A 13,624-nucleotide genomic window follows, 5' to 3' on the forward strand; every position below is an offset into this window, starting at 1 on the left:
GAACCTCTGAGCCTTTCCGACACGCCCCCTCCACACGCTGTCTGTGGCATCAGTGGGGAGGGGGTTCTGCTGAGGAGCAACTCGGCTGGTGACGAAAGCTCGGAGGCGTCTCCAGGAGGTGGGGGCGTTCCTAGGAGGACTCAGGCAAACCTATCCCTAAAATGGCCGCCATCAGAGTTTTTACAGATTACTCAAAAATACGTGAATGTGCCAAGGCAACACTTCAGGCATGTTTTTAATGAGGGAATGACATAATAACACGATGAAAAGGTTGAAAAACTCGATTTTGCATAATACCCCCCCTTTAACTTACCTGCTGAACTTACATGTGGAACTTACCCATTGAGCTAATGGTACTTTCCGGTGGGAGGTCCTTTCCCATTAGGGGGAAGTATAAAACCTGACTGCTTCTAGTCACTGGGGCCATTTTGTATGTGACATGTGCGTCACTGAGAAGTTCTGTTGGTCTTGCAAAATAAATGACTGATAAGAGCGATATTTGTTGTCAGTCTGCCCATTTTGACTCCTCGTGGCCAGCTTCCTCGCACCTTTATATGTTGTTCACTTGTTTGTGACTTTGCTCTTTTAGTTTTGATGTAATGATTTTGCACAAACGCAGGTGGAGCACTGCGGCTCCTTCCAGGGCCACACTGGAGCCATCCGGGCCGTGGTCCCGAAGACCGAGGGTTCCGAGCTGCTCACTGTGTCTGAGGACGGGTCTGTCCGCTGCTGGGACTGGACCACAGGTGAGAGTTTCCTCCTGTGACAACACCATGGGGACAATAGTATCTTTAGTCTAGTTTCTGTTTTATTGTCATTATTGTGCATATTTTGTCTTATGCCATTGTGCTTGATTAGAGTTTTGTCTCTTCTCCCCAGAGTCTCCTCCGCTTCGCAAAGGCTCAGTGACGGCTCTGTGCTTTAGTCAGGAGCTACTCGTCGCTGGATTCGAGTGTGGTTTACTGGAGCTTTGGCAAAACGATCATGTGATCGGACAGAAGCAGGTGATGATGTGGCTTAGAGTTGTCGTATTAGAGACTTAAAGTAAGGGTTAGGAAAGCTACGCTGCGTTAAGAATTATGCAAATTGTATTTTGTCAATGAAATCAATGAAGCTCATGGATGGTGTTGTGTCTCAGGGCTCTTTGAAGCACTGACATCAATCTCAGACGCCTGTGATGATTAGTTTGTCAGGTAAGTCCAGTTAAGGGAAAAAACTACTGAAAAAGGACGTTGACCATTATAAGCAGATCATCATTTTCAAGCAATATGGGAAAGAAAAAGGATCTCTCTGCTGAGCGTGAAATAGTTGAATGCCTTGGACTAGGTTTTAAAAACTTCGATATTTCATGAAAGATTAAGCGTTATCATCGTACTGATAAGAGATTTGTGGTGGATTCAGAGCACAGACAAGTTTGTGCAGACAAATACATCAGATTAAGAGAACAGCTGCTCCAAAGAAGGAAACTGTTTTTTGAAGCTGCTGGTGCCTCTGGAGTCTCCCGAACATCAAGGTGTAGGACCGTCCAGAGGCTGCAGTTATGCATAAACCTTCTATCCGGCCTCCCCTCCCCTGTCATGCATGAAGATGATTTTGTTCGGGAAAGCACAGCCATTTTTACACCTTCAGGGAGCCTAAAGGGGCTGACTCTCCCCATGATTCTGGCTCAATTCATGACTCCGCCCCCTTTTTACTGACGTCACAGCCTTGTTGGGACATTGTGGCCATTCACCAACCATCCACTACTCCATCCATCTGACCATCCAGGGTCACACGGCCTCATCAGTGAACAAGACTGTTTGAAAATGAGTCCTCATGTATTTCTGAGCCACTGCAGCCGTTTCTGCTTCAGCTTCAATGAACAGTTTAGGGGAGGCTGGATAGGGCTGTGCAATTAATCGAAATTCGATTACGATTTCGATTAACAACACTTTGATGTTGTTAGTGAAGGCATGGTTCTTTTTTGTAAAGCACTTTGCGATACCTTTCGGTATGAAAAGCGCTTTATATATAAAGTTTGATTGATGTTCGACTCCAGAGGTGCCAGCAACTTCAAATACCAGTTTGCTGCTTTGTAGCAGCTGTTCTATTAACTTGATGTATTTGTCTGCACAAACTCCTGTGTGTCTGAATCAGTCACAAATCTCTTAACAGTACGATGATTAAGGTTGATCTTTAATGATATTTCTAAGGTTTTCGTACCTGTTTCTTTCACTTATTGCTTGAAAATGATGGTCTGCTTAATAATGGTTAACGCCCTTTTTCAGTAGTTTTTTCCCTTAACTGGACTTACCTGACAAGCTAATCATCACAGGCGTCACGAGCCCTGAGACACAACACCATCTATAAGTTTTATTGAAAAAATGTTTTTTTTATTTTTACCTTTTAGACCTTTTATTCAATTTGCATAATAATTCTTAACGTAGTCTATATAAGTAAATTTGTGCTGTTTTGGTGTCAGGTTTCAAAGGCAGCAGTGACCGCCTTGTGCTCGATGCCTGACGGACAGATCGCAGTGGGATACAGCGCTCCTCACGTCGATGTGTTCAAAGTGCTGATGACTCAACATGGCACAGTCAGGTACATTTGATTCTATTTATTGGGTAAAATGTTACACAAAGTGAATAACAAATGAATCTGGGCCTTTAAACGTTTTCTTTTTATCCCCCAGTTTGATGAAAGTCGCCTCTTATAAAAAGGAGAAGCCAATGATCAGCCTCTTCTTCTGCACTATGCTTCTGGGAGTCAACACCGAGAACATCATTTTAGACGCCACCAATGAAAAAGAGAATGACTGGCAACACGAAGTCAATAAGTGAGTGCATTAACAGTCCACAGAGCCAGTCAACTCTTTGGACACGCTTTCCTCTCTGTTCATAAGGATGATAATAATGCATTTTATCTGTTTGGCGCCTTTCGAAGTACTCATGGTCGCCTTACATCAAGGAAACGCGTTAAAGAACAATAAACAAGACTATGTAAAGTTCAGGCAAATGAAGGCAAGCACAAAGTCCATATAAGCGTCAGCAGCAGGTGGTGACGAACTGTGTGGGCGTCCTAAGGCTTAGCCCAGGGGTAGGTAACGTCAGGCCCGCGGGCCAAATCCGGCCCTATTATCCAAATAAGAGATGAAATTCCTTTTACAGTACTCTAAAAATGCAAGAAATAGTGTCAGTGTTTTAAAAATGCCCTGGAAGAATATCCCACTTGGTCCTACAGTATGTAACGTAAGGCAGTGAGTCTCAACTGGTGGGTCGGGACCCAAAAGTGGGTCGCGGAACCTTTTTCAGTGGGTCGCGAGTTTATTGGAAACTTTTTTTTCAATATTTTCCCTCTGAAAGGAAAATATTGTTTTTCAAGTTTCAGATTTAAAGGCATATCTACTGCTTGGTCAATAAAAACTTGTGTGGGAAAACACAATATTTTGTACGATATATATGACAAATAAAGGTTCTATTTGGGTTATTTGTGTCTGTCATCCGAGGGTAACGTTGGGTCCCGATTTGGGAACCACTGATGTAAAGCTTTGGCATTTGCAGCAAAAAGTTCTTTACTTTAGGCTACGATGTTGAGGTTCGGCCCTTGGGTGTTTTGGCGAAGATGAACTTGCCTACCCCTGGCTTAGACTCTCCAGCACGGTGAGGAAAAAGTCCAAAACCCAGTGGGAGAAAAATGAAACCCCGGGTAGAATCCACTCTCATGGATGGACAGGCTATAGAGGCCGACATATACAGGGACGAATGGGGTCCTCGGCAGATGGGCCAAGAACATCCAGTTCTTCTTGTCCAGTCTCTGTAGGTGGGGTTCCTCAGTTCCTCCGTGGACAGGGTCTGAAGGACTGCTGAAACACCATCTGAAACGGGCACTCCTGAGGGACTCCCATCAGCCCTGTGTCTCTATAGCCTGTCATGGGAGTGGATCTCTCCTTCTGTGGTTCCTCTGGAGGTTTCTCTTTTCGCCCGCTGGAGAGTCTAAGGACGGGTTAAGTTGCCTGAACTTTACATCGTCTTATTTACCGTTTTGTTTCATTGCCTATATGTTTGGTGCAGCCCTGTGAGGCAACTCTTGTTTTGATATTGGGCTATACAAAACCATTGATTGATCGACCTTCAAGGGGGAGTGGGACAGGAGACACCACGTGAATTGTGATGGACAGACTTCAGATATAAGAATTATTGTACCATAATTACAAACAAACGGATACACGTTAAAAGGACAGTGCAGTTATAGTCATAGTGAGAAGGCCTTTCTAAACAGATGAGTTTTGATTTGAAGGGTAGGGGTGAGTGGGCGTTGTGGAGGTCAGGGGGGAGAGAGTTCCAGAGCTTAGTGATGACCATGAGGTGGAGAGAGGAGGAGGAGTGGAGAGAGCGAACAGGTAGATATGAAGAAGGTCAGGCAGGTATGGAGGTTCTGGATGGCTTTGAATGTAAGGATATTATAGTGGATTTTCATTACGGTTTTGTGTGTTTGCAGTTGGCAACAATCGACCCGGTTCCTGTGTTGGGTTCGTAACGACGACAAAAGTGCGTGGTTGGCTGGAGAACGGTGCGGAGATCTGTACCTGGCGTTTTTGGTGGGTTTTTAGACCCATTATGCCATGTTTTTTAAAAATGCCTTAGCTACAATGAATCTAATGATGTGTGTCTCTTCAGTACACACTGGGAGCAAAGTACTCACTGAGAGATACGTTTGGAAACCTTCATCTGGAAACTCCCGAGGAGGAGAAGAAGGAAGAGCTGATCACCGCCGCCACCATGGACAATGGTAATCACACGTTTAAGCTTTCAGTGTTTGCAATGTTTTACAGTATATTCAAATACTTAAAGAGGGGGTATTATGCTTTTTTCAATCACATAGCACCAGTCTATATCACACTACAATGATGACGAAACCTTCTGTTGGTCTGTAAATGCAGTAAATTAGAATAACTGCCTTGTATAAAATTGCTCCTCAAAATGGCTGTAGTGAATGTCTTGAAATAGGCCTCTGTCTCTTTAAGAACCTCTGAGCCTTTCCGACACGCCCCCTCCACACGCTGTCTGTGGCATCAGTGGGGAGGGGGTTCTGCTGAGGAGCAGTGGTTGGTTACTCGGCTGGTGACGAAAGCTCGGAGGCGTCTCCAGGAGGTGGGGGCGTTCCTAGGAGGACTCAGGCAAACCTATCCCTAAAATGGCCGCCATCAGAGTTTTTACAGATTACTCAAAAATACGTGAATGTGCCAAGGCAACACTTCAGGCATGTTTTTAATGAGGGAATGACATAATAACATGATGTAAAGCTTGAAAAAGTCGATTTTGCATAATACCCCCCTTTAAATGACAAGATTTATATGATGGATGGATCATAAATATCAATCTCCATTTTCAATTTGATTTCATATTAATAACAAACATTACAGCTTTTTCTGTGGGGCTTTAAAAAATATTTGCTCATTGCATGAATTGTGCCAAAAACAGGCCTTAAATGTCAGGCATCTTTTTTCCTTCAAAAAAAAAAAAGTCATCGCACTTTTGTTGCGTTTACGTCATACAGTTTTGTCACATTTTCATTACTTTTTGTCACCTTTTGTCACTTTTTTGTTGCTCTTTAGTTGCATTTTCATCCTCGTTTTCGTCTAATTTTTGTTGCTATTTGGACACTTTTTTTTCAGAAGCTTTTAGCTTTGTCTAAAGCCAAACTGGAGAAAACATACTTGGTTCAGGTGGGGGTTAAAGGGATATTTCAGGATTTCTGACATAGGGCCTCATTTCCTAGTTGTCCAGAGTGTGGTTGATTTCTGGAGATTTAAAAAAAATTTTTTATTCATGCGGTCCTTATATTTGAAGGCTTTAGTGATGCTAGGCTAGTTCTAGGCTAGTGCATGTCTATGGTAACTCGTAGCCTGCATAAAAAACAGTCTGACCCAAGCACAGTGCACCTGAGTCAAATCACTTATAACACCACTTACCCATATAACTGTGTGTTGACGGAATAATGTTTTAAATATAATCATTTTCCATTTAAAATAACTTATATTTGAGCAGCATCAGCTTCCAGGTTGTAGCTACGCAGCAGCGGAGTGATCTGCTCGGTTTCCGGATCTACAACATCTTGTTTACTTTATTACTACACGTGGAATTCACAAAGGAGCTTTCTACAAATCAGATATGGCAACGTTTGGAGGACGACCCCATGATTTTGAAGAGGTTTTTAATGCAGGCTACTAGTTACCATAGATACACAGTATCCAACGGGGTCCGCAAGACAAAAAAGGTTGGGAACCACTGATTTACGCCATAGATTAAGTGAAAACTCTGGTCAAAAACACATTTAACTGCATGTTTCCGTCTGTCCGAAATATTTTGCTCACAAGATGGCCAACGTTTCCAAAATCACTGGGAATATCCATATTTTGCTCATTTCCTCACCGTAGTCTAATATTTGGAAAGATTTCGAAATGATAAATGTGTAGATTTGTTGCTTTTGGGAATTGAAATGGAATTATGTAGCTTAAAATGTAAAATGAAATTGGCTGCTACCGACAAAAGCTCTGTAATAATGTTTATAAACAGAGACGAGATTAAAAACCTGTACAGTCCAATAGAAAAATACAGTTTCCAGCCCTAATTTCATCCCGTTATCGTTGCTGTTTTTCAGAGTTCGTCGTGTGTGGAGACGTCAAAGGGAACATGTGGTTTAACCTGCCTCCAGACCTGTCCTCGTGGAGCAGCAGGAAACCTGTGAGGGTCCAGACATCACGTTAGAAAGCGCTTGAATGTGAAGACGTTGTACTCAGTGATTTTGTGTCCAGGTCCACACTGACAGGATCAATGTGCTGAGACTGACGAAAAGCATCATCGTCTCGGCTTCTTGCGACAAGACCGTCAAAATCTGGGACCGAGGAACCAGGAAACAGGTCAGAAACCTTCAAAACAGAACTTCATAGCCAACTGAAGGGAAAAAATATTATTATCCATTAAATCCATTTAAAGTGTAGTTGCTGGCCACTCGTCTTCCTTCCCTTTCCTTCTGTTAACCTGTTTAATGTATTTTTCCTATAGCCGTTAGCATTAGCCTTCAATCAATCGCAAATTATGAACGATCCAGATGTTTCAGCTGTTGTCAACCCATCGACCACATTTAGGTCAAAGCCTCGTTAGAAATCATTAATGAATGTAAAGACCTTGCGAGGTTTTATTTAGATACAAATAAGCGCATGAGCTAAATGCTAACTCAAATTCAGTTAGGTTTGATCTAGTGGCCTCTCAACATCATCTTATAAGATGTTAAAGGGACTAGATGCAAGTTGGTCATTTTTATACTCACTACTGCCACCTCAGGTCTTAGGTGTAACTGCAGCTTCTTTATTAAAGGAATAGGCCACCGTTTTGAGATATGTTCTTACCTTAGCTTTGACGAGTTCTTTAGGACCTGTCTGATCTTCACCCGTGCCTTCAGTCACGTAAACACAGTGCAGACGGCGTTAGCCTTTAGCCTCTCCCTCCTCTCCTCTATAGCTCCAAAACAGGTCAAGATAGAAGCTACCAAGCTCTTCCACGTTTTCCCTATTTAAATATGGTTACGTGAAGTGTTCCACTACAAAGTATAATTACACAAAATTAAACAATGTGGATTTTCTAAGCAGATAAAAGGGGGAACTATATTGTAAGGCGTAATAATACCAGGAGTAATTTGGCATCCGCACAGTAAAGTGAAGATTACTGCGCAGTAAAGTGAAGGCACGGGTGAAGATCAGACAGGTCCTAAAGAACTCGTCAAAGCTAAGGTAAGAACATATCTCAGTCTGTAAAAACGGTGGCCTATTCCTTTAAGCTCGTGCATGACATGGCTGAAACATGTAGGGGGAGGACTTTTTTAAACTCCGTATGGTCCCTTTAATGATGATGATAAATGTAACGGACAAAATAAAGGCCTCCACTTACGTTAGTGTTGCAAAATGTGCACATTTGTAGGAACAGGCTCAGAGCTATAGGCATTTCTGTGATTTCCACCAGATTTAAAGCTGAAATTTACACTATAAATCCCATTAGCTATTTTTATCGCAGAAATAATAATCATTATGCATATTATTTATGTTCACAGCCAACTATATGAAAGTAATGGGTGATTAATTTTACCCAGTAGCTCAACTTGTCCCACTTCCCTCTTCTATTACTGCAAATACTGTTAAACGACAATTACACGACAATTTTCGTGTACCTCACCTCATAATAAAACTGGTCTTGAAATGCTGAAAATACTTCTTCGTCACCCTTTTATCTGATTGTGTTAATACCAAAACAGATTTGAGAGTTCAGACTTCTACCACTGAATCCTTCTACTTTCTTGTGCTTTTATTCTTAACCTGTCACATTTTCTGGTGCTTTTTTACACCATTTTGTCACGTTTTGTTGTGTTTTTGTTACTTTTTCATGCTGCTTTTTCATGCTGCTCATTTTCTGTGTTTCTTGTCATGTTTTTGTCACTTTTATGTTGTCTTTTCATTGCTTTTTTGTCGCTGTTTCATTTGTTTATTTGAAGGCGAAGAACTTGTCTGAAAATATATGTAAGATCTGTGTGAGTGAAACTACTTTACCAACCTTTGAACATAATATAAACTTCCTGCCCCTCTCTCCGTCCCTCAGTTGGGGATGTTCGTGTGCCGCGCCCCGGTGGTCCTCCTGGAAGTGGCTCCTGAAGACGATACTAAACTGGTTTGTGGCGACAAACTGGGAAACGTCTACTTCCTCTCCTGGACCGGATAACGCACTTCACAATACGCACTACAGTTATCAAAACTGCTGAATAATAATGATATGTTTACTCCAATGCACCGTTAAAGGTCCTACATTTATCCAGAAATAACTTAATCGAGCTTTTAACCAAGTGGTTTCCTATTTCCTGATCAAAAACAAACCTCGAGTTGTTTTTTTGTTTCACTTATTCACGTTTAAGCAATCCTGTATTGTCAGTCAGTCTACTTCTCAATAGAAAAAGTCTTGTAATGTGCAGAAGCCTTAACCACTGGATAACTGGCTCCACGCTTTGGATTTGTTCCATCCTTTGAGTGCCAGCTGGATGTGTGGCCATTCGTAACTTAGTTCTTCCGCCCTCTAGTGGCAAGTAAACAAAATGTCAAATTTATGACCGAGAAGTGCAGACGACACTCATTTATGCAGTTTATCAGCAAAAGAGTAAATTTAGGGCTAGTTATCAGAGCTCTGTGCAACTCTCCCTCATTCAGTGGTTACTTAAAGGGACTATACAGAGTTTAAAAATGTTAAAATTATGTATTTTCCTCCCCCTACATGTTCCAACCATGTCCTAATGTGTAGAATGAGCCCAGACCTGTTCACCACAACTGCCTCTAAAATAATGCACTGTCAAAAAGATGTTAGTTCGTGTCCGAAGTGCCGTCATGCATGAGCTTAATATAGAAGCTGCAGTTACACGTATGACCTGAGGTGGCAGTAGTGAGTATAAAATGACCAACTTGCAACTAGCCTGGGAACCAATGGAGTGACTTAAGGCGTAAAGAAAAGAAAAGGAAAGAGTAGAAAAAGAAATATAGCCCTTTTTTTGTTCATATTTGCATAAATATAAAGTATTTATATAAAGTAAGTCTCATATAGCGCTTTTCCAGATGCTTAAATTGCTGAATAAGCAAATAAAATCTAGAGTTTAAATGTTTTGCTGCTTGAAACAAGAGACGGTCTGTTTTTACAGAGGGATCCTGGGAGGCTGCACGGTAATTTTAGGGGTCCCCAGGTAACACTTTTTATTCTTTAGAAATGTTTTGGGAACGTTACCTGGAGGTTTTTTTTTGGTTGTTTCACGGAAAGTTTTCTATATGTTTATACAATGTTATGTTTTGCTTTAAAAAGAGTTCCAAATCCAGCCCTCTAGCATAGAACCTCTGGCCCTTAGGATGTTTTGAATGATTTTGAAGATGATATTATGACACAAATCAGAGATCAAATCCTCTTAGAGTGCTCTAAAAATGTGCGAAATACAGTCAATTCTTTAAAAATGTCCACACAGAAAACCAGTTAGGTCACGTATAGGGCTTTGTACCGTTTTTTTCGATACCAATACCTGAACAATACTTTTTTCATCTCCAATGTGAAGAAATGTGTGGAAAAATGGGGAGTAATTTGGGGGTAAATGTAGTTGAAGATTTGTGTTTATACATTTTGGGGGAAAACAGGAATAAATTCTACCTTCTTTAGAAACCAGTTGAACCTAAACCTTTTTCCCGACACCAGACTGGTATCGTTTAACGGTACCCAGAACTAATCACGTACATACAACGCTGGCCTTTGGAGAAAATGGTCTTTTTACAATGAAGAAAATCGTCCCTACGCCAAGCAAACTCGCCTCCCTCGTCTTACCTCCTAACGTTAGCTTAATAACAACCTTCAAGGAAATGTTTTACTAACGTTATATTTTGGTTTTATTAAAGTTGTTTGCTGCAGCCTTTATAGAACCTTTATCTAACATTTAGGTTTGTTTACTTTAACGTTCTCTCGCGCCCAAAAAGGTTTTTCGAATACAAAAAAAGTTGACAATCACACAATCAAACTGTCATATGCACTTTAACTTGCTTTAATGACTAAAAGCTTGACCCTAAAGCACTTTGAAAAAGCCTGATATACAGGACCTTTAAAGGAAAAGTTCATAGTTTTACATTAAGGAATCTACTAATATCTACAATATGTGTCTATGTTTAAGCCATTCGCTGCTTTGTTTAGAACTGTGGGGGAGATGATGCTTCCTTCTTTGCACTAAAATAGGTTTGATGATATTATTTAGTAACTTAACCAAAGAAAAATACAAGTATTCCATTATTTACGCAAGTGCCTGTAGCGAATATGTCTTAGGGAAAACAGGGGAAACTGAGTTAGGTTTGTTTTCAATTTGAAGGAAGATTATTTTTTTGTGATTTTTGCTTGCAAAGGTGCTGGAGTATAAATCTGTATGAACTGTATTGCTCTTGCTGGATTATTATTGCTACTGTTTACAGCCTCAAACACTATCATTTCATTGCTTTATGGCTCTGTTATCTGCACTGAATGGCTTTGTCTGGATCACATATTAACCACCGAAATGCCATAAATCATAAACTTAAAATAAACAGCAAAATGAAACAAAGTGATTTGTGTCCTTGTATTTACTCAGACGGCTCATTTGTTGTTGCGTAGAGATAAATATGATAGGCAAGGCAAGGCAAGTTTATTTGTAGAGCACAATTCATACACAAGGCAATTCAAAGTGCTTCACAGTTGAAAACAAATAGAATCAATGAAAACATCAACATAAAATTAATCAATTACAGTAAAAGGCAAGAGTGCAGATAAAATACATTCAGTCATATGAACGGGCAAAAAGAACTGTTTTCAGCCTGGATTTGAAATGATATTGAATGATAGTAACTTTGTACATTACGAGATATTTTATTCTACAGCAAGCCTAAAAGCGCTTGAACTCAATGGTATGTAGCCACAGCTGCCCGAAGGCTATCATTCTGCACCAATTACAGTGACCGCTTGTCCGTATTTTTGTTGCTCAGCCATTTAGGTCTGTGTCCCTTGTATTTAGGAAATGTCCCACCTTTAATATATTGCCTTTTAGCCTCTAACTTCTTTGAAATTTGTTGCTGTATTTTACTCAACCTGAGTAGATATTACTATACTCTTCAACATCTCTTTTCTTCAAGACTCATTTGATTAGATATAAAAGCTTCACTTTCCCAAGTCCATTCCCTCAATTTCTCTTTAATCCCTCTTTTTCTATTATTCGATGTAGTCACCCGAGTCCTCTTTGACCGCCATCATATTCACAAACTGGGACAGGGTCTTGCTCAAGGACACAACGGCAGAATGAATAGCCTGGAGCTGGGATGGAGCCCTCAACCTTGTGGTTATAAGGCAAGTACAATACAACTAGAACAAAATCTGGCATCATTTTTTAGTTGATCAATGAGCTTCAATAATATGAACATTTAGTGTTTCTAGAATTTTACCAAGTTCCGTCTCATAAAGTATTTGACCTTTCAAGTATCACCACAAGGCCTCGTGGAAGACCCAGGACACGGTGGTGGGACTATGTCTCTGAGCTGGCCTGGTGTCGCCTCGGGGTCAGAACAGCTGGAGGAGGTGTGTGTGGACCGGGAAGTCTGGGCATCTCTGCTGAGACTGCTGCCCCCGCGACCCGGCCCCGGATAAAGCGGAAGAAAATGGATGGATGGATGGAAGTATCACCACAACTAAATCAAGATCAAATCAGGCCTAAAAAGGACCCTAATAGACTTAAATTGGACTGAATGATGTCTAAACTGTGTCTAAAAAAACAAAACTAAAATGTTTTACTGAGGAATACATAAAATGAACACTAATTAAATAAATGTAGTTCAGAGGTAAATGTTTACACTACACAATTATTTAAAAGTAACGGTCCTCTTGAGAGTAACAACTTATCATTTCAAGTAAATAATAAGTTCAAGTAAAAGTGATTCAAATAAATATTCAAGTTTAAAAGGGAGAAAATGTGAGTAACTGTGAGAGCAAAACTCTGATGTTTCAGTTGTGACATAAATCAGAAACAAAACTTGTAATATTGTGAAAATCCAATTTCCAAAGAAAGATAAGATGACAATTTATTAAAAATATACATAGAAACACAAACTGCACAAACTGTGGGTCAAAGCTTTTCTCATTTTCATTTATTTATTTAATGTGGACATTGCAATTACATTGGACGAACCAGATGCATTGTTTAAAGTGTTATAGCACATGTGCTCATTCTCATCACCTGTCCACTTGTGTTCTAGCTTTTACTCACAGTGGGCTAACTATTTATTTATTTATTTCTAGCTTACTCAAGTAAATCACTGGAGAATAAAACAGATTAACTGCTAAACTCCTGCTAGAAGATGTTGAAAGACTGTTGTGGGGCGGAGGGAGCTGCGCAGGAGCAGTGCTAATTTTGACAACATATTTTAGTTATAGTTTTAGTCTTTTAACAAAAATGCGCTTTAATTTTAGTCGAGATGAAGTCGAATAAAATTGCATGCAAATTTAGTCGACTAGCTAAATGTAAAGAAACATTCCACCGTTCTTTCTTACTGAGATATGTTCTTACCTGAGCTTAGATGAGTTGATACGTACCTGTCTGGTCTTTGTGCCCGTGAAAGAGCTTGGTAGCTTCCAACTTCACCCCCGTTTGGAAGCTATAAGAATGCACTGGGAGAGGCCAAATGTTAACAACATCTTTGGTCGTTGTGCCTAACTGAGCGCACGCACAGTCAAGACAGGTACGCATCAACTCGTCTAAGCTCAGGCAAGATCTCAGTATGGAAAAACGGTGGCCTGTTCCTTTAAGACAAATGTAATCAACTTTACATTTATAATATTATTATAAGTACAAATACTTATTGGGTAGTTTTTCCCAGCACTGTGTACTTCTACTTGAGTAATATCAGATTCAGAATGGTTTTATTGCCCTTGTTTGAGAGAGTCACAAACTAGGATTTTTTTTGTCGGTGCAACATAAAACTTCAATAGAGTTATTCATGTAGCCTACTTGTAATTACACTTGTAAATGTACTACTCGCCTCTACCCGCCACCATCAACGTACCACAAA

The 13,624-nt window shown here is 40.4% G+C and overlaps 1 protein-coding gene across 1 annotated transcript in view; it reads left to right on the forward strand.

The window, feature by feature from the left end:
• The window catches only part of LOC306972854 (telomerase protein component 1-like), a 49,847-nt gene extending 40,951 nt beyond the window's left edge, over window positions 1-8,896 (forward strand). Inside the window, exons 47-55 of the mRNA XM_079569561.1 lie at window positions 620-746; window positions 880-1,004; window positions 2,462-2,580; window positions 2,672-2,815; window positions 4,477-4,576; window positions 4,656-4,767; window positions 6,640-6,722; window positions 6,794-6,898; window positions 8,628-8,896. Coding sequence (XP_079425687.1) covers window positions 620-746; window positions 880-1,004; window positions 2,462-2,580; window positions 2,672-2,815; window positions 4,477-4,576; window positions 4,656-4,767; window positions 6,640-6,722; window positions 6,794-6,898; window positions 8,628-8,747 — 1,035 coding nt within the window. The 3' untranslated portion in view covers window positions 8,748-8,896. The remainder of the gene's footprint in view (window positions 1-619; window positions 747-879; window positions 1,005-2,461; window positions 2,581-2,671; window positions 2,816-4,476; window positions 4,577-4,655; window positions 4,768-6,639; window positions 6,723-6,793; window positions 6,899-8,627) is intronic.
• Window positions 8,897-13,624: the final 4,728 nt, after the last annotated feature.

The sequence above is a fragment of the Gobius niger genome (genome assembly GCF_951799975.1).
Source record: "Gobius niger genome assembly, chromosome: 13".
Taxonomy (NCBI): Eukaryota; Metazoa; Chordata; class Actinopteri; order Gobiiformes; family Gobiidae; genus Gobius; species Gobius niger.